The 19,921-nt window shown below is 38.3% G+C and overlaps 3 protein-coding genes across 5 annotated transcripts in view; 1 reads left to right on the forward strand and 2 right to left on the reverse strand.

The window, feature by feature from the left end:
* Positions 1-19,487, forward strand: part of LOC135163569 (double-stranded RNA-specific editase Adar) — a 105,583-nt gene extending 86,096 nt beyond the window's left edge. Inside the window, exons 1-9 of one of the 3 annotated variants that reach the window (XM_064123111.1) lie at positions 12,088-12,227; positions 12,499-12,615; positions 12,682-12,725; positions 12,820-12,910; positions 13,562-14,398; positions 14,775-15,160; positions 15,434-15,728; positions 16,087-16,277; positions 16,403-19,487. In XM_064123111.1, the coding sequence (XP_063979181.1) occupies positions 12,567-12,615; positions 12,682-12,725; positions 12,820-12,910; positions 13,562-14,398; positions 14,775-15,160; positions 15,434-15,728; positions 16,087-16,277; positions 16,403-16,501 (1,992 nt within the window). In that variant the 5' untranslated portion in view covers positions 12,088-12,227; positions 12,499-12,566 and the 3' untranslated portion in view covers positions 16,502-19,487. Of the gene's footprint in view, positions 1-12,087; positions 12,228-12,498; positions 12,616-12,681; positions 12,726-12,819; positions 12,911-13,561; positions 14,399-14,774; positions 15,161-15,433; positions 15,729-16,086; positions 16,278-16,402 lie in introns of those variants that run through there. The other 2 variants (XM_064123114.1, XM_064123113.1) reach the window with 2 other exon arrangements.
* LOC135163391 (general odorant-binding protein 56d-like) lies at positions 6,937-8,053 on the reverse strand. The gene is made up of 5 exons (XM_064122790.1): positions 7,835-8,053; positions 7,636-7,693; positions 7,344-7,535; positions 7,135-7,199; positions 6,937-7,075 (listed from the first exon to the last, which is right to left on the reverse strand). The coding sequence occupies exons 1-5, from the start codon at positions 7,919-7,921 to the stop codon at positions 7,049-7,051; spliced, it is 429 nt and encodes a 142-aa protein (XP_063978860.1). The 5' UTR covers positions 7,922-8,053; the 3' UTR covers positions 6,937-7,048.
* LOC135163390 (uncharacterized) lies at positions 8,514-11,261 on the reverse strand. Its single transcript, XM_064122789.1, has 7 exons — positions 11,107-11,261; positions 9,717-9,898; positions 9,593-9,656; positions 9,449-9,525; positions 9,284-9,386; positions 8,788-8,864; positions 8,514-8,701 (listed from the first exon to the last, which is right to left on the reverse strand). The coding sequence occupies exons 2-7, from the start codon at positions 9,837-9,839 to the stop codon at positions 8,663-8,665; spliced, it is 483 nt and encodes a 160-aa protein (XP_063978859.1). The 5' UTR covers positions 9,840-9,898; positions 11,107-11,261; the 3' UTR covers positions 8,514-8,662.
* Positions 19,488-19,921: the final 434 nt, after the last annotated feature.

The raw sequence follows: 19,921 nt of genomic DNA on the forward strand, positions 1-19,921 counted from the left end.
ATAATCGCAATATTCATCTCCAAAAATTTCTCCCCCCACTCAGGCAATTCTTTCCCTAACCCTAACAAAAGTCATGAAAATTCTCCAACAAAGACAGAAGACAATTCTCCTAAATCTCTCCATTTCATCCCTCCAACAGCATTTATTCTCCGTTCTCTGTGCCTCGTGCATCGCCGAGAATGAATGAACTCTCCAGAGGTACATCTCCATTAGACACGGATAGCAAAACCCAGTGGCAAGAGAGGAAACCTCAGTTTAATCTTTATCCAACCGAGCTACGAATCCCTGGCTTGACTCGCGCATGCCACGATGGGCTCATCCTCGTTATTACGGTTATTACTTCATTGCCGGCACAACTTCTCTTCCTCCGTACCTTTTACCTCCTCCTCCTCCTCCTACCCCCCTCGTTGCTCCACAGCCCCCCGTCACTATCTCCGTTCGATGGTTAAACTGTACGTGTGAGGCCACTTGACTTGAACGGTTGATGTACAGCTTTTAGTTGTCTGCACTTGAGTTACTTACAGACCCGTGTGCTTAGTAGTCACGGAATACAGCTCAACACGAGTGTTGCATCATCGAAGTATCTTCCAAGTGCCGTCAGCCATTCGATTTAACGCTCCAGATGATGTAGTGATAATAAACACCGCGATCAACTGATACTAAATGATTTGTTTAATTTATTCATTACCGAAAAATCAGTCTTGCGGATCGAATCATAAGAGATTTGGTTGTAAAAAGTAGGGGGAGAAGGTATAGATCACTGTAACGAGAGCTTAATTCTTCATTCCATGTGTGGATTTATTGATTTGGTACATGAATTTATTTATGTCTTCATCGAATGAAATCAAATGGTCAATTTTCGGATGTCCTTAGAATTTACTTCTTCTGCCCCCTCCCACCACAGCACTCGGGCTTGCAAGACCCGCTGGTCTCCCTTACTCTGAAAATCAATGAAAAAAGTTGATATTTCTGGTGTAGATTTTTTTTCAATAGTCGCTGCAAACATTCAGGTACTCTAATCGTCCGTGAAAGTCTCTCAAATTTTTTTATTACGCCCCTAGTGGTACTCATTGTCAGCGGAATTAATAAAATTTAAAATGGCTACAAAGCAATTGCAATGAGCTTTTCCTGCACAAACGTGACAAACCGCCGATAAAAGCGTTGATATTGTGGATAAAAATGAAAATATTCCCAACAAAAATGTGTTAAAAATCTTTTAGTTAAAAAAAATAATGGGATTTTAAATCCACGTGGAGTATCACTCGATAATTAAACAGGAATAACAGAGAAAATATGGGATTCGGAACTGATCCAATTCACCTGAACGTTTGCAGCAACTCTTCCTTTCCACCCTTGGCTTATCCACTTTAGCATTCCCTCCACAGCCTCCAACAGCCTCAACCCTCATGCCGGCACAACACTTGGCCCCATCGTCCTCGTGTTTTCTCTCCCTGTGTCGGTCAATCGTTCGATTTTTAACGCATTACAATTCCCCAAGCATTCCCCCAAGACTTGACCTTCCCGAACCCCAATCCTCCCCTACCCCACCACATCACCGTAGGGCGATAGCGACTTTTCGCTTTCACTCCCGTCTGAACTGACCCATTTCCCTGAGCAAAGAGTTCAGGGTGTGTGGCAGTTTAAGCTGTATGACTGGGGGAAAAAAATACCCCAGCGAGACAATTTTGTCGATTTGAGTTTCGATGTTACTTACTTCTTACCACCGCAACAGCCGCCGTTGCTCTTCTCCTTCGGCAGCTCTTTCTTCCCGTTTCTGGAAGGAAATAATACAAATCGGATGATTTATATCTTTAATGTCGCCCAGTGTTAAAGGTCTACTGACGAGAGATGCCACTCAAAATGACAATTAATCGTCAAATATTAATTATAAATAATAGTTGCAATGAAATTTAATTTGAAGTATAAAAGATAATTGAATTTCCGGTATTTTTAAGGAAAATTCTGATGTCAGTGCGAATGTTGCGAAGGATGACAATGAAATATAATTGTTCGTTATTTTTCCTACGTAGCTTGTGATTGAAAAAATATATCACAATGGAAACAAACACGGGAGAGTATTCTTTGAAATCTGTATTCTCGTACATTCGCCGCTGTGAAATTCAACATTGTTTTAGTTATTTTGATGAATTCTACTGCACATACCCATCGCATCGGCACGTAACTTGTCCCGAGTAGCCCTTCTGGCCGCTAACTTTTCTGTTGATACGAATGACAAACAAAAATATTGAAAGCCCGGGGCTGATATATTTGCTTTGATCTACTCACGCGCAATGATCACACATGCTGAAACCCAGAATTTTTTTTTTCTGTAAATTAAAATAAAGCCGAGGCTAGAGAGTTTGGTGTAGGCAGGACTGAGATTTTTTAATTGACATTGGTTTTGTTGCTCTCTTGTTTTGTGGCAAAACAACGATGATAAGAGGGGCGTGAAGATGTCTGCGTTGCTTTCGGTCTTCTCTTTTTTTCGAGCATCATCGCTCAAAATCACTGATCTGTCAGGATGGAAATTTAAGCGGAAAAACCCAGGGACGATTTATCCTCACATTCCGCGATTTTCATCCATTATCGTCTTCACCTTCGCTGTACCATTTCCATTTCCACGATGCAATCCAATTTTTAATTTAAATAATCTCTCATTCTTTACATATGTGGATGTATTAGTGGCCAATGATATCCAACAAATTATTTTTCCAATTGTAAATGAATATTTTCGCCATCAATCGTGAAATTCACCTGATACACAGGAAAAATTTTCTAAAAAAATTCCGGTTATGAATTCAAACAATTTTCTCTTATCCTTAGTAGCTGTATGTTACACAAATGCAATTTTCCAATTTTCCGGATTGAAATGACACCAGCTAGTCCTTGGATCCCATACAGATCTTCTTAAAACTTGGCATGATCAACGGCCAGCTAATTTTTCCCACCGTCGTGCGAATCCCAATTAAAACTTTATTAACGAAGCTCCAGAGGCCGCGATTAAAGTCAATTCCAGGGGTCTCAGGATGATGGCGCCAGTTTAACCGCACACTCGTCGGGCCTCTATCTCAGCCCCCTCCCCTCAGCACTGGTACGTGCAATTTAAATGTTAAACTGCTAGGAGAGGACGTCTCTCCGGGAGGCAGAGAAAGCCCCGACAAGTCCACAGCCGGACTCGGATTCGTTCCCACTCAATTCTCATTTTTCTTTCTTCACAGCTCTCTCTTCTTTTCCTCTACTTGACTTTTTTTTCGTGTTTTTTTTCCCCTACAGAATTCCATTCCAACGGCGTTCCACCTCTGCCCTCATATTTGTCCTGGAATTTTTCCACTTTGTAATTACATTTTTTCCGACTTTGTATTTTATTTATTCATTCGGGTCCAAAAAATTGAGCGATGAATGTAGTCGAGGATAATTCTTCCCCAAGATATATACTGGGGGAAATATCTTATTCCGACAATAACGATACATCAATATCTCTGAGGGGGGAGGGGGAGAAGGGAATGTTGAGCCTGAAATTTTTAGACTACTTGAGTTATGCCTGTGTGACCCTGATATATTCTCAATAATTTGCTGGGCTATTCCTTCCCCTCCAGCTATCGCTCCCTAATACGATGGATAAGAATGCATTTATACTACCCCCCACTGCCATAAAATCGTGACGCTGGAAAAAAAGTACCAAATTCACTGGTGTTTGGGGGCTCCAAGGTGGGGTAAAAAGCTCTTCTTAAAAGACACCCCTTGAATTTTTTTATGTATCCTAAACTTGACTTTTATTTGCATTTTTATTCACATGAAATAGTATGAATAGATATTTACTGAAGCCGAATGATGACTTATTAGTTTTGGATCACGAAAAAGCCAAATAACTGGAATAATCTTGGGAAGATTCTCCTGGACATCTCCGAATAATATTTTTCAACCCGCAATTTAAAGACTAATTTTTCAACAGTTCACTAAACGTGTTATTACCAGGTGTAAAATACAAAGTGAATTGTAGGAATTCTCAGGGGTGTAATAAGGTGTGTGAGGTACGCACAGTAGAATCCACTACCAATAAAGCACCGGGTGTCCAACCCACAGGGGAATGACGAGGTGCAACGCTTGATGCTCTCTATCATCCCATATAACCCGAACGGTTGTGTTGGATGCGGGAGGATAACCCCACTAGTGGGACGATCGGATTCCAAACCATGCGCGGGATTTACCATATGTCCTGACTTGAATATCGCATTATACGACCAAAATCCAGACGTCTCGTAGATTGTTTCCGAGTGCCATTAGTGTTAATGTGTTTTTAAATTTTTCACTGATAAATTCGCTCGATATTTCTCCTGGACATGGACCTGGGGTTAAATGGGATTCGGGGGATTCTGATAATTTCATTGCTCTCAAGTTTTCTGAAGACGGGCGAAACAAATTTTTGAAAGTTCGTAGAACAATAGAATAATTTTTAGGAATTTAAATTAATTTTAGGAGTGAAACTTCGTAAGCCCTTGGAGAAATCAAACTAAAAGCCCTAATTATCATAACAATGATGTATCATCAACCCTCTCATTGTGGAAAATTTCCTCATTCAGTCAGCGGGATGGATTTCACATGCATCGCAGTGTTAATTTTTTTTTCATTCTCACAGTCCGCCGAATGAGTGGCATATACCAACGGTATCATGTTAAACACAGAGACAATTGTTGATGGGTGTGAGAGACTGGCGGTATTGTATACAAAGTCCATACCCAGAAACGTGTTATTACTGGGCGAGAGAGTCGTATGCACGAGCGACGTCCGAGCTGTCCACCGAGCGGGTACAGGGAGAGGATAGAAATGTTTTCTGGTGATGGGAGAGTAGTGAAACTGGAGTACAAACAGCCAGACCATACTCCACTTTACAAAACCAGCAGTAGGCGTAATTCGATGTTTATTCTCTTGTACCGGAATTATATCGCATCAGACATAATTCACGTGAGGGCCAATATGCCCCCTCCCCTCGATGGAAAAATTGCAATAGCAATGTCCCTTCGTCATACGGTTAAACATAAACTCCCGTAAATATTCCGTGATATTTATGATAGAAGCGCACACGTGACATTCGCTCTGCCATTCACAATTCGCAGTCGCAACTCCGTAAAATATCCCATGAAACGTAATGGAATCATTGCGCCTTCGATTATCCCATCTTCAAACATCGTCACGTCCGTCATTCTCATGATTTATTCCATCGAAGTTCACTCAGTGGCACATGAATAAATAGAGGTGCGAATAGGAAAATGAGTCAGTGAATTTTTATATTAGATTTTATTGAATGGAGAGGCACAGGAATATTAATAAACCCTTCGAATATCCGTGAATATCACACCCGGATTTTTCCATTGTGTAGAAAAGGGATATCCTCGGGCACTCCGTCTCTCTCATAACGACGGATTCCCTCTGGTGTATATCCCACCAATACCAGAAATACTGAAACGAAAATTCGAATGTTTCACGTTGGTTCAATCTATCCTTCAAAAACCTCCAATTTGTTTTGCACGTCTCACTGTGTATGAATACCTAGTGTGGATATATTCTTTTTTTTAGGTAAAACAACAAAAAACAAACATTCATGCAATGCAAATCTTTTATGATGCACCGATGGTTTGGTGCGGATGACAGTCTGATTGAACGTTGAGTTTTTTCACTCGTTTTAACATGTTGAGGATTAATCTCGAAATTTTTTTTAAGAATTCACGTGAGTCTGTGGGTAGAGTAGCCTTTTGATATTTGCAGGAGGCAGGAAGATATATTTATCGATGGGAAAACACCGATATGTTAAAGCGGAAACATTATTAAAACACAGATTAATTCGCAAGGAATTTCCATCCGCTAAATTCAATTGTGGAGAATTTTCTTATTTAATAAAATGAAGGGATATGAGAAATATTATCGGATCAGAATTTTCCTGAATTCAGCAGAATAATTTTCTCCGTGTAATAAATAACGGGGAATATTTTTTAAATCTTCAGCTCCAGTTGCGGTGAAATCCGGAAAATTCTCATCCACCAGTTTCTGGCCAGGACCGATTTATAGGTCCGCCAGGAAGAAGCAGGGAACACGTCATTGGAAAGACGCCAGGCGACTGGAAACAATTTCCTTCGGTGAAAACGCCATCTGATTTGCGTAACTTGATCCCTCAATTCATCTTTAATTCACTTTAAAATTACTTCGAATATCGTTAAAGTGAGGGTGAATGTGAAATTATTAGACTGATATTGCACAGTTTTATCCGGTAAATGGTATTCACCAATTTTAGAATTAAACCTCGGACTTTTCCGATATTTTTCAACGTCCTTGACCCTAAGTTTTTGATACTCGAGGACTGAATAGTGGAATTCAGACGTTAGATTCTCATTCACTTGTCCAAAAACTTTTCGCTGTGTTTCAAGCAGAAGTTATTTGGCACGTTACTGCGAGCCAAATTTTCGGGGGAATAGAAATAAAAAGGAAGTGGGTAGGGGGACATTGCAGTGAAATGTGGCTGACTCGTGACCTTTGCCATGTAAATTGATTTTTTCCCGATTTTTTGGGAAGAATTATTGCAACAAGCCACCCTGATAATAATACTTTCTTTTTCCTGATCGTAAAAAAATTCTCCCGAAAAGCTCTATCGCGTCGTTATACCAACACCCGAAAATGAATAACTTCTCTACTATTTTCCCAACAATGACAAAAAACACAGAATTTTCACCCGATAAGGAATTGCGGTGGTCTCGCTATCGTACCCCCACCTCTCGTACGCCTCGAGGAAATAAATTCACAGGAATCGAGCGGAACTAGTCGGTAAATCGACAAACTAGGAATTTTCTAACCACAGGTTGGTCAGAAAGCTCCCGGAAAAATTCATTTCTGAATTTTCCCAATAAAATTGAATTAAAAAAAATCATGGACGAGTGATTTATTTGAATGTTATTTTATTTTATTCTCGTGCAGAAAGATTAGGAGCCTTCATTTATTAATCACCAACGAGTTGATCTAGTGAAACGATTTTCCTCGATTGTCCCCTGCCAATCGTTACCTACACGAATGGTACACTTCTCATTATCTGAAATAAAATCATTCTCGTTAATATAGAATCGTGGAAAATATTTTCACCTGCGTTACCTGTGGTTCTGCCTTAAAGAAGCATTTAACTACTTGAAAGGCTTTATCACATGGATCGGTGCTCGCTGTAAAAAATCAAGTGCTTGAAATTCACAACCCTAGTACTTTATGATTGATAGGCCATTACGTCAAAAAAGTGATAAAAGTCTGAAACTATTTCAGTCCACCGAGAACCAACATTTAATTATTCTAGATAAACTTATACTCACGAACATTCCTGCAATTCTCCAAAGCTTTCTTCGACGCTCCCTGCACACTCTTCGGCAGATGCCTGAGTGCCTTATCAATATCAATATTCGTCTCCCCGAAAATTCCATTTTTCTTCAGAAAACATTTCACATAACACTTGAGTTTCTCGTCGTTGTGCCGGAAATCCGCGGCCCGCAGTGTCTTCAATGCACCTAAAATCCAATTCCATTACTCCCACAATTAATTCCCCCATTTATTAATAAACCAAAGTAAACAGCCGCCATTATTCTTCGGAATAATCTCTTCACTCACCCCAGGAGACGCCAGTCTGCCTGCGGCATTCCCTCCGAATATCGGCATCAGTCTCCACCTTAAATAATGAATTTTTCCATTCATATCAATTTTACGCAATAATTGATCGTACTTAATACCCCCCGGATCAATAGCCAAGCGAAACAAAGGGAAAAAATTTAATCGAATTGATGTTAATTCAATTAACAAATACACTCACTAGAACGAGAAATAAGGCAGTGGTAATTAGAGCAATCGAGACAGCGCTCATTGTGAGTAACAGGAAAAGCAATAATCGACTGTGCATAAAGTACGTGCAATTGACTGCTGCTAATAATTAATCTTGCTACCGTAAACCGTATAATTTATTACCTATAATTTCGAAGTGTTTGTGGAAGTTAATGGGGAAATTAAAAATAGTCATGGAAACAATTGAAGTGGCGCGCTAATTTCTGATCAGATTAGACCAATTATTTGGCGACTGATTTTTTCATTATCCCTTAATGTCAATTAACTGTATATAGTATAACTAAGTATTGAAAATTATTGCCGGAATAGGAATAAAAAATAGCAAAAATCCTATTGTCGAATCAATACTCAGATCGAATTCGATTTCGAGCCTTTTCGATGTCACTGCATCATACGATATATCTCCAATTTGGAATAAAATACTGTAAACACACGCGACATTTGTCTCGTGGATGTTTGCCAATTTCAGATCGTTTTCAATCCTTTTCGCTGTCTCTCGCATGGATTTTCCTTGAGTGTTTCAATCGAATTTTTATTGACAAAATATTGTTCACGTGAGAGTGAAGATTGTATTCCAATGGACGAAAATAAGCCTCAGTTGAATGGTACAAATACGTATGATAAATAAGTAGGACAGAAAATGCCAGTCATTGGTTATTTTTCTTGAGGTTTTATTTATTGATATTGCGTGAGAATACGCCGTTCATGTTAATATTTTGGATGACCATATTCTTTGTCTATTTGTAGACTTTCAAATTGTTGATAAAATGAGGACCATGTTCGTCGTTTACTGGTGCTATTAGCCCAGTGGATGGAATATTCCCAAATTTTTATAAAGCTGAAAAAAATAATTATGAATTTCAGTTACAAAATGGCGAGTGATTTTTTTTTTTATAAAATTTAATTTTAATCGCTGTAACTCACTTCAGGTGCTTCCTCCTTGAAACAAGTAACCACCTCCAATGCTCGAGCACAAGGGTCTTTAGTTGTAGATTTTTTTACTGAAATTGCCGCATCACCATAAAAATATTCCATTAGTAGTTCAAATAAAAATTTCATGGGCCATTGACCCAGTAAATTTTACGAAGTGACAGCGATTGCTAAACAATCAGCAAGAGATCTTGTGACAGTGAAAAACTGTAGTCGCAGACTTTTTTAACTTCATAAATAGACATGTTTTTTTTTCTTATCACAACGGAATTAATTAATGGAACGACACGCCATGGGGGAAAGGATATGCGCACCACTGGCAAAAATTCATTATTCGTTCTCTGGAAAAGGTTGAACGGATTTTCGATGTTTATAAATATATTCTGTACGGGAAAGCTTCACCTGCTGCTCACAAAAATTTTCCCACCTCATTTTCCATATTCCTAAAAAAATTCTTCCCCCCGTGAAATTTATTCTGTCATCTCATCACCTTTACTATCACACGAGGAGAGGACCGGCTTGGCGTCATCCTTGGCACTATCCTCGATGGCATCCAGCGCCGCATCGGGATCAAACTTCCCGCTGTCATCCATCTGCAACACAAAGAGTATAAATCACGAGCATCGACGAGCCCCAGGCACCCTAAACCCCTTACAATGGACAGATCCTTGAAGAAGCACAGGATATAACATCCAACGTCACTGGGGTCCTCCATAGCCGCCTTGAGGTCGTCTAAAAATAGAAAAAATTAATAAAAATCGATAACAATAATTAATAATTAGGTTCACGTGACGATTACCAGAGGAAAGACCGAATTGGTCTTTGCACTTCTCTCTTATAGGTCCATGCGGATCCTTGTCGTCCTGAAAATAGACAAAATTGATCGTCGGAGAGTTGAATGTTTTTTTTTATTGACTACTCACCCCTCGGACGAAGAGAACGAGGGACAGCAGTGCTAGAGAAACCCCGATGATCCTCATGTCGATGCCAGTGCTTCGACGTTTAAAGTTTTCTCGTTGAATTATTGGAAGCGCCTTTATACCCATGTCGATCAATTCCAAGTGCACGCAAATGCTCACGATAGTGGACACGAATACCAAATTATCTTGAAAATAATTACGAAAATTGTTCGATTACTCTGTCATGTCAATGATAACAATATTGTACAAATGATTGAGTCGTTGAAAGTAGAATTATGCAAAAGAACTTGATTAGCCTGTGGCTTTGAGGAAAAACCATTGAGACAATGAGTTATTTTTTCAAGTGAAACAATATTTATTCACTGGAGGGTAGACTTTTTTTTCGGGGGGCATCGATGACAAAGAAAATTAAAATGGCTGACATTTTCATTAGTTGGAAAATACCAGTTCCCTTTACGCATGACATTCTGATATTTCCGCCTCTTAATTGTTTTTTGTGGCATTTTGTTAACCGCATTTTACTGTAATTTACGAATACGAAATATGCTGGCGATAGGGAACACGAACATGGAATTACCTCGAAAATAACTGTGATAATTGTTCGATTATTGTGTCATGCCAGTGACAATAACATTGTAGCAATAATTAAGTCATTGAAAGTAGTACTGTGCAAAAAGACTTGCAAATTTTTTTAAGTTTCTCATCTTTCATATTTCACGAACATGTTTTACCATAGTTCACGAATATGAACTCGTAAATTTCATTTATATAATGGGGATTTACGGCAATTTTACGTGTAATTTACGATTGCACATCAAACGTAAAATACGCTACAAAAAGCGTCAAAGACGGCTTCTTAACTGCAATTTATGTTAAGGTTTTTTTGCTCATGTTTTCGAGGACGTGTCACTGATTCTTCCGATTTATTACCAATTATTGGCGGTCCTGGCCGCTTACTAGAATGGCGCTGATCACCAATAAATTTTGCTTTTCAAATTTCCCAAGGAATTCCGGAAAATTCGCGAGAGTTCCCTGAAAATTATCTTCTGCACAATGTCTCGACTGGAATTTATATAAGACAAAAAAAAATAACTTGCCGAGTGCTCCGTTCCATACACGTGACGCGGATATAGATAATATTGCATCTGATCTATCTCTACTACATAACACTCCTTTCAAGAAAAGTCATCTCCATAAAATTAATTTTTTTGTATGACTGTGAAAACCCCTCAAAGTGTTATCGAACGTAGCTTCATCCCAAGGTATTAAACAAACTTGTTATTTCTCTTGTAATTATTCAGCTATAATGAAACTACAGAGAAACCAGTAATAAACTCTCCGTCAACAGTACGTAAGACCGTAAGACGTCATTATCTCAGCCCCATCCTCTTACCCTCGATTCAGAATTTTTCTTTTATTTCCAAGTGCTCAAGAATACTCCCAAGATCGCTGGGGGAGGACTTGCACAACAACAATTCCGTCACGTGGAAAGCCAACTGGAAACTATGATAAAAGGCCCCACAACGTTGCCCGTGCAAGTGAAAATAATTTTTTTTTCGTGGAAGTAGAATAATTATGTAAAATAAATAACGTTATCTGTTGTAAACGATAATTTACACGTTTAAACTGGAGCCTCAGGTAGTAGCCAAGGTCTTCATTTTACGCAGACATTTAATTATTTCAGAATAATGCATTATTTATGAAAAAATTCGGAGGGTAGTAAAATATGATACTTAAGAAATCATTGCATACTTGCGCATTTTTTATTTTTTACGTTGCGCAGAAAAATATAAGAAACAGTGGATTACAACAATAACAGATCGATTGTTCGGGGGAAACAAGAGCTCCCTCCATTCCCCGTAATATCTTCGAATTTGGGGTAGTTATCGAAATTTTCATAATGACCTTTTTGACAGATCGAAAGGATCTCTACAAAAAGGGTAATCACAAAAATTGCCAGTCTCCAATGGTTTTCGCAATATTCATTGAAAACTGGACAATATTCAAAACCCACTTGAACCATTCTACCGTTTCGCTATTGAATCCACTTTATTTTCCTAGCATGAATTTGCATTTTCAGTCCTAAATGAATTATTAACATTGTGCAAATGAGCAGGCCACCCCATTGAAAATCGACCAATATTGATCGAATTCCCTGACCAACGGGCCTGCGATTCTCCAAAAAGAAAATAATAAATCCCCGACAATGTGTTTCCCCTCGGCAAAAATTTTCTCCTCATTTTTTTTTCCTCCTCGAAAAGTATAAAAGGCAAAATTTAGATCCTTCCGTGCTACTTCCCCTCTCCCCCATCTTGCCCCGGAAGTGCATATACACCCCGTATAATCCGCTCGATCCCCTCGTCTGAGTCTTATCGACTGCGCACAAAGAGTAGCCGCAATGCGCAGTATGTAGCCCCTGAGAGGCTCCGAATAGAGCTTTAACGTCGTGCATTTTCAGTGTTGGTACGTACCTGGTGGTTAACCCACTCGCTTCACCGCTTCGTTCTTATTTCGGTGAGTTTCAAAGGCCATTTAATGTATTAAAAGTGCAATCAATAGTTGAAAATCGCCCACCGATACATGACAATCAATAGTTCATACACTATTTGATAAAAAATCATTCACATATCGTGACAATGATTTGAAACTTAAAATTTACCGGAAAAATAAGGTTAGGGGTAACGTTACTGTACGAGAGTGGCGCTAGTGTTACTCGTTTGTCTCCCAGCAATATAATCAAAATCAATGCATTAGTGCAGTGTTACTCCAATGCTTGTCTTTGCAGATATTAGTTTACTGTTGTTTTATCCCCCACGATAAAACCTGAGGGTGTTAACGCATTCGTCGGTGACAATGTCAAATGGTGTACAATTGTTGAACAACAATCAGTCACAGCAGAAAGGTGAGGTTGACAATTTATGTTCGGTTCATTTGACATTTTATTGAATTGAATCTCTGGTATTTGCAGGCTGCACTGCTGCAGCATCGGAGGGGAGGCAAACTAAAATGAGGGTGAGTTTTACCATTTTGTTTTATTTGTTTGGTCCTGCTGTTGCTACCTAGGGGATATATTATTCATGTTTTCTTTTTTCATCTCTGTTTCAAGATTAAAAAAACAAATGTTACGAGGCCAGCAGTCAAGAGGCCAACTGAGCCCATCGTTGAAGGTCAGTTTTTTGCTGTTGGAAATTTCATATGTACGTATTTTTATTATGATTTTTTAAAAAACACTCTCTGGGATGCTTTTGTCGCCTGATGCACATGGTGGTGGGGAAGTGGTGCTCTGAATTGTTGGAGTTCTTCGTCACGCTTTTATGGGGAACTGGGGGATAGACACGAGAGGCTCATTATCACGAGGGGTATTAATTGGTTCGTGGTGGGGTTGTTGTGTTTATGAGAAACGACTAGGGAGGGATTCTTTTTCACAGTTTATCCATTTACATGTGCCTTACGTGTGTACAGTATAGAAATTACTGATTTGCGTGAAGAAATCAGTGGACGAGTGATGACACGGACATAATGGAATGAGGGGACTTTTTATATTAGATAATAAGAGGTTTTTGGAGCTTTTTATTTAAAAAGAAATTGATCATTGATAAAAATATGGATTGAAATGTCCTACACAGGTTTTAAAAATTGATTATTAAATTCCATTTCACTAATTGCACTGCTAAACAATATTATTAATATCTGAGAATATTTTTTCGTTAAAAAATAAAAGCGCAACTAACAAAGTCATAGCATTTCGCCAATGCTAACAAAACTCAGTGCTTGAACTGCTCGCAATTTTTCTTTCTCACCTCCAGAAATATCCTCCCACTAACCGATTTCTCATTTTCCGCAACTAGGTGCACCACCAGCTAAAAAACGTCACAAAAATCCTCAACCGAAAAATGCAGTTTGCGCCCTAAATGAATTAAAAACCGGTGCTGTGTACAAAGTCGTGTCCCAGACAGGTCCAACTCATGCTCCCATATTTACAATAGCAGTGCAAATTGATGGACAAACGTACGAGGGAAAGGGCCGTACGAAAAAAATGGCTAAACACGCAGCCGCTGAATTGGCACTGAGAAATATTGTGCAATTTAGAAATGCACCAGAGGTACATCAGGCAATGAATACATGCCAGAATGTACCAACACTGGAGCCTGATTTTACAAGTGACGTTACAGAGAAAGATAATCACCTCGTCAATGCATTTAAGACACTCAGTCAAGAGCCTAAAAATGCTGGAAAGTACATTGACAAAGGCCCAGTGGCGCTGATTAATGAGTTATATCCAGGAGTTGTTTACACATGTGTTTCAGACAGTGGTGAGAGTTATGCTAAATTCACAATAGCTGTGACAATCGATGGTGAGACATTCGAGGGAACTGGACCGAGTAAAAAAATAGCTAAAGCCGCTGCTAGCAAAGCAGCACTTGCTAAGTTGAGAAATGTACACAGTTCAACATTTTGTATGGCACTCACTGGCTTACCAGTGCGAATGCCAAATTTTCCAAATCTGGGACAGCCGCATGAGCAGATGAGTTTGCCACAAATGTTGGCTGATAAAATTGGCAAAATGGTTAATCAGAAATTTACGGAGCTTATGCAGAGTAAACCCCAGCACGCTAGGCGTAAGGTTTTGGCTGGAATTGTACAGACTAAGGGACAGGAGGCTGAATTAATCTGCGTTACTACAGGTTCGTTGGTGCTGGAGACAGAATAATTTAGTGGGACGAAGGGCTTGGGCATATTCACTTTGATGGAGACGTATTTTGAGATTAAAGAGAATGGAGTCATTTTTTTTCAGTTTCGATAGGAAAAAATTCTAATTCGATCGGACATTGTATTTATTTTGCGGATTTTCAAAATACTACATAAAGTGCAAATTTTTCGGAATTTTTATCACGTCATGATTCCAATAATATCTAAAAATGAACAGAAATGCCGAAAATTCAGGTAATTATAGTCTAGAATGTTCAGTGAATTAAACAATTGGCGCGATTTAATTACAAATTAAAGTAAGTGGGGAATCCTGGTCTTGCAATTATATTCAGATGTTGTAATTGTCGCCAGGAACGAAATGTGTATCCGGTGAACATCTCAGTGTAACTGGTGGTGCTTTGAATGATTGTCACGCTGAGGTAGTGGCTCGCCGATGTCTCTGCGAATACCTCTACAAGCAATTAGCCCTTTACACCGACAACCGCGCTGAGGAATCCATTCTCGAGCCAGTGAAAAAGGGCTACAGAGTGAGGCCAGGCATACAATTTCATTTATACATAAATACAGCCCCTTGCGGCGATGCCAGAATTTTCTCACCCCACGAGGAGAATGAGTCTGTTGACAAGCATCCAAATAGGCGTGCCCGGGGACAGCTCAGAACGAAAATTGAGTCCGGTGAGGGGACTATCCCAGTCAAGAGCAGCGAGGGAATTCAAACTTGGGATGGCGTTCTCATGGTAATAAAGTCAATTTGTATAATGATGGTTAAACAATTTCAATCAGTTTATTTTTTGTTTAACCAATAGTAGAATTTTATTATTGATAAAATTCCAATGCCAGAAAGTCATTGTTTCTCCCCGTAAATTCACTTCCTGCCATTGTTTTTTTCTCCTCTCAGTGGCCAATATTTGAAATATCTCCCAATTGAAACCCACAAAGAGTTGACATAAAAAAATCCATTCACTCCATGGGAATAAAATCATTGAATGCCCATAAAACATTTGTTAAAGGGTCAAAGACTGCTGACGATGTCGTGTTCGGATAAAATAGCTCGATGGAACGTACTAGGTGTGCAAGGTGCACTCCTCAGCCACTTCATCGAGCCTATTTACTTCCACAGCATCGTTCTTGGCAGTCTGTTAAATCCAAGCCACATGTATCGCGCCGTATGTGGAAGAATTGAAAATACAATACAAGGCCTACCACCACCGTATCGATTGAATAAGCCACTGATGAGCCTCATAACGTCTTCCGAAGTCAGACAGCCCGGAAAAGCACCAAACTACAGTGTCAATTGGACAGTCGGTTTGTACTTAACATTTATTGTAAATAAGAGAGAACAGCACTGACAAAAAGGTTTTGAGTGAACTACTATTCAATTATTGAGTTTAAAAATATTCTTATTTTGCATTTAATTCTTCCTGGAATCCAATCTTATTTAATTTGCTCTCATTATGAGATTGTTTACTTTTCTTGGAACAACAACATCAAAATTATTGCTGCACCGAAATACACGTTAACAGTGACACAACCGACGATGTCTTTACGTTGATATTCGGTCAACTGTGTAATACCTGTTCCAAGAAAATAATTATCTCCCTAACATTAATTATTCTATCAGTGTTAGTGCAAATTGTTCCTCCATTCCTCGAATACTTTCCAGGTCAAGCCGAGGCGGAGGTAATAAATTGTACAACTGGCAAGGATGAACTTGGAAAGCCATCGCGTATATCCAAGCAGGGATTGTTTCGTATGTTCTTCAATCTTCTGGGTAAACTCAGCACCATTGACGATGTCGATCGCGATGCCTGTCGTCAATATCTCGACGCTAAGTCATCAATCCAGGATTACTCGGTAACGTATAACATTCACTACAGAATAGCAATTTATTTATTTTTAGTATAGCATTTGTGATAAAATAGTCAAAAAATAAAATGGTACTAGTTCCGAGTTTGGGGGTTTGTAATCGATCGTTTCAGCTCGCTAAACGCCAACTCAAGGAGGCATTTGTACGTGCCCAACTTGGAAACTGGGTGAAGAAACCTATTGAACAGGACATGTTCGAAGTTGACATCTGACTAGTTGATGGAAACGTAAGAACCAGCGTTGTTATTGAACACAGTGATGATTATCTCGTTCCTAGCGTAAATTAGATCGCTCGTACTGCGTGTCATGCTGCGGCAGAGTTTGGCATCAGTAAAGCATAAATCGTGGGAACTCAATTAATTATTATTCCCTTTGTTTGTGAGAAAGTTTGAATGGTCCACTGAGGTTTTTAACAAGGGGACAACTTTAATCTTTGATATGCATAATGCTCGGGTCCTCCACTCGTTGGTCCCGTTTTCAAATGACTTTCCCCAGAATCATTAATCAACGGACGCGAGACGACCTTTTCTCTTGTAGAAAAATATTTTTTTATTGATTTTTCAGTTAATTCAATCGTTCCAAAAAAATTGATTGAAGTTTTGTCGAGGTATCGATTCTAGCGAACAATTAATATGACGTTTATTTTTGTTGTTTCGGTTTATCATATGCAGATATGTTTTCATTTTTTATTTTTTTTTTCGTTCAAAATATGCTAGTCGATGATAGAATTCGTGTTCCGTATGAGCACGTCAATTTTCTAGTTCGATTATAAAACAACTTTATAGACTGTCTAGACGAGTAAGGCATTCATTAAATATTGACTTGGAGATCACAGAACGCACATTCATCGAAAAAATTAATTTTACGGCGGCGAGTTTCTTTTGGAACAAGTTTTGTTGCGGAAATTAAAACCCTTACACTGAATATTCAGTTTTTTTATACATTCAGCTTCTCCCTAATGAGAACTGCCCCTTTAAAGAGATGTTTTCGCACATCCCCTTAAATGGAATTTGTATTATTCGAAATTGGGAAGAAATGCGGTTACTTTCCATTTTGTTGCTGTAAGGGTACGATTTTTTTTGTAATAATTCATTTGAATCAATGGATGACCGTGTTAGTTGACACGGTAACGTATCAAACCATAAGAATATCTTCTATTGTCTAACAAATTTGATATTTTCATTATTCGACGAATAGATGTACTTGACTCAAGGGAAAAGTTTATTTCGTTCCAATAAAATTCATTTGAAAGAACGTTCAGATAACATTGACGCGGTAAAATTATTTTTTTCCATAAATGCAGTGTGGAGATCGCATAGCGGCCTTAGGATATAATTTCATTATCAATTAGACTCAAGAGTTATCACGGCAGGTAAATGACGATTGCACATATCCATTAAAAAACTAGGTTCTAACTAAAACTCCCCCTCCACAATCTCCACTTATTTTCAAAGTAGATTGTTCTACACTGATCGTACACAGATCTCTATCCCCCATGAAATAATGATTTTATGTATATCTAAGTCATTAATAAGAATATCATTTTCCTAAGGATCATTTAGGAATTTCAGCGCTCGTAGGTGGAACAGACAATTACGTCGCCACACGTTCGCATCCCTTGAAGGCTGTGACCTCGGAAAATAAATATGGCGATCGATTACAGAGAAGCCATTGTAATGAGAACAAAGAAATATCACTGACAAAATATGATTGATACGATATGAAGTAATAATCCAAGTGATTTATCTTTGTTCGAGGACAGGTAGCTCCGATCGCCACTAGATTTTACAAGTTTACGTTACATACGTGTGCCAGTGGAATCCCTAAAAGTGAATGAGCGAATCAATTGTGTAAATGGATTAATCGACAAAGTATACGCCCCAGAGTATCCTAAGATCATTGCCTCACTGTGTCACTTACTATTGTTTAGATTATTAGATTATAATTACAAAAAATCCTGCAACTCTGCCGTTAGTGACACACTGCCCGATGCCGGTCCAGTTTAGCGCGAGTGAACTACAGTGTTGTCCATCCCTTTTATTCATTGTATTTATATCTGACTCTGAATGAATTGTTCATGGTAATTATCATGATACAAGTTGGATACACTAAATTCATCGTTTCTCCTTCGAGTTCTTAATTTTTTTTTTATAATTACAAATGAGTGAATAAAAGGGTACACTTTGAGTAACCGATTTGCACCATAATAAAAACCAAAATCATAATAGACTTGTTTTACATTATAATAGACGTGAAAACTATAATTTGATTGAAACTCAATTGTAATCTTTCATTGTAAATACTTGCTTATAATCAGTATACCCAGGAGTGAAAGATTTGAGTGTAGAATCGATGATTAATCGTAAAATATTTGCTTAATAAATGATACCAATGCGTATCTGTGCCAATACATAGGGTAATTGGATGATAAACTAGAAGACACGATGCTGTTGCTCATGGAACGAAACTAAAAAAAGATATTACAAGTATGAAATTAATGATAATTGTGAAAGCAACATGACAGTATTGAAAAATAGTATTCTTTGCCTTCTCATTCGCTTCCATAAATAAATTATCTCCATATGTGGTAATACCCACAGCACCGTATTTATTATTATAGAATAATTTTGTTTTTCAATAATCGAGAACAACAATTTGGCGGGACAAAATTGATCGAAAATAAAGAGTGAATACAGTGACACATATTAATGTGTATTTCACTTATGATAATAATTAACGTAATGGCCATTATTCGCAACAATCGGTTGATCTAATGGAAAATATGAAATAGCACTGCTCAATTGACAGTAGCTCAAATTCGTTGATGAAATAACATAATTATTTATAATTACTACTCAATAATTATGGACTAACACAAGTAATGATATTAAAGTGAAATTAAATAAATTAGTTGTATAGAACAAATTGCTATTCTCTGTCGTCCCCTTTTGGGAGGCAATTTTAATCGCTAATTAAGTAATAAATGACAATTTTCAATGCATTCATTATTTAAGATAGAGTGATAATTGAAATTAACAGAAATACGGTACATCGAGATTCAATCAGCATTCTAGGCAACAAGCTAGATTTTAAGCTTTTGAATAGTGCCTATAGTTTAACAACAAACATTTTAAATCGACGAATTATCCTAGCCTGCTATCACTGAAGACTTACCAATAAAATCGTTATTTAATAGTATCATGGTTTTAACCTTTTCTTGTTTATCGATTATGCCCAATACCTGGAGATGTTTTTTTTCCACGTTGCTTCTTTAGATCTACTAAAAATACCTTGGTCATGCCCGTGGCTCGATACGTACCTTGTCACCCTGTCCAAAGTGGATATTAATATTCATCAGATGATTGCAGACCTCTTCGTCTGATGGAATTGGAATTTTGCGTTCTTAAAATGTCTAGAGAAAAATTACGCCACTGCATCAGGTGAATTCCTCTGCCCTCCTCCTTCTATCCTCTCCAAAAAAAACTTACCATCGTTCGTAGATTATGGGAACCCCCTCGGCACGAATCAACCCCCCTGAAGTAGATAATTTCATGTCCTAGAGGACTAAAAATATACCATCAGCTGCCTTGTCTTCACTCGGGGTTATCAATTTTGACGCGTAATGGTATAAA

The sequence above is a fragment of the Diachasmimorpha longicaudata genome, chromosome 6, assembly GCF_034640455.1.
Source record: "Diachasmimorpha longicaudata isolate KC_UGA_2023 chromosome 6, iyDiaLong2, whole genome shotgun sequence".
In the NCBI taxonomy this organism is placed as follows: Eukaryota; Metazoa; Arthropoda; class Insecta; order Hymenoptera; family Braconidae; genus Diachasmimorpha; species Diachasmimorpha longicaudata.

Bases quoted from the DNA above. Each gene is read 5' to 3' on its own strand.
- LOC135163391 (XM_064122790.1), bottom strand. From the start codon at position 7,921: ATGCACAGTCGATTATTGCTTTTCCTGTTACTCACAATGAGCGCTGTC. The intron at 7,694-7,834 runs GTGAGTGTATTT...TCATTATTTAAG, and splicing joins CTGCCTTATTTCTCGTTCTA to GTGGAGACTGATGCCGATAT. The intron at 7,536-7,635 runs GTGAGTGAAGAG...ATTGGATTTTAG, and splicing joins GCAGACTGGCGTCTCCTGGG to GTGCATTGAAGACACTGCGG.
- LOC135163390 (XM_064122789.1), bottom strand. From the start codon at position 9,839: ATGGGTATAAAGGCGCTTCCAATAATTCAACGAGAAAACTTTAAACGT. The intron at 9,387-9,448 runs GTAAGGGGTTTA...TTTGTGTTGCAG, and splicing joins TCTTCAAGGATCTGTCCATT to ATGGATGACAGCGGGAAGTT. The intron at 8,702-8,787 runs GTGAGTTACAGC...TATTTTTTTCAG, and splicing joins TCAAGGAGGAAGCACCTGAA to CTTTATAAAAATTTGGGAAT.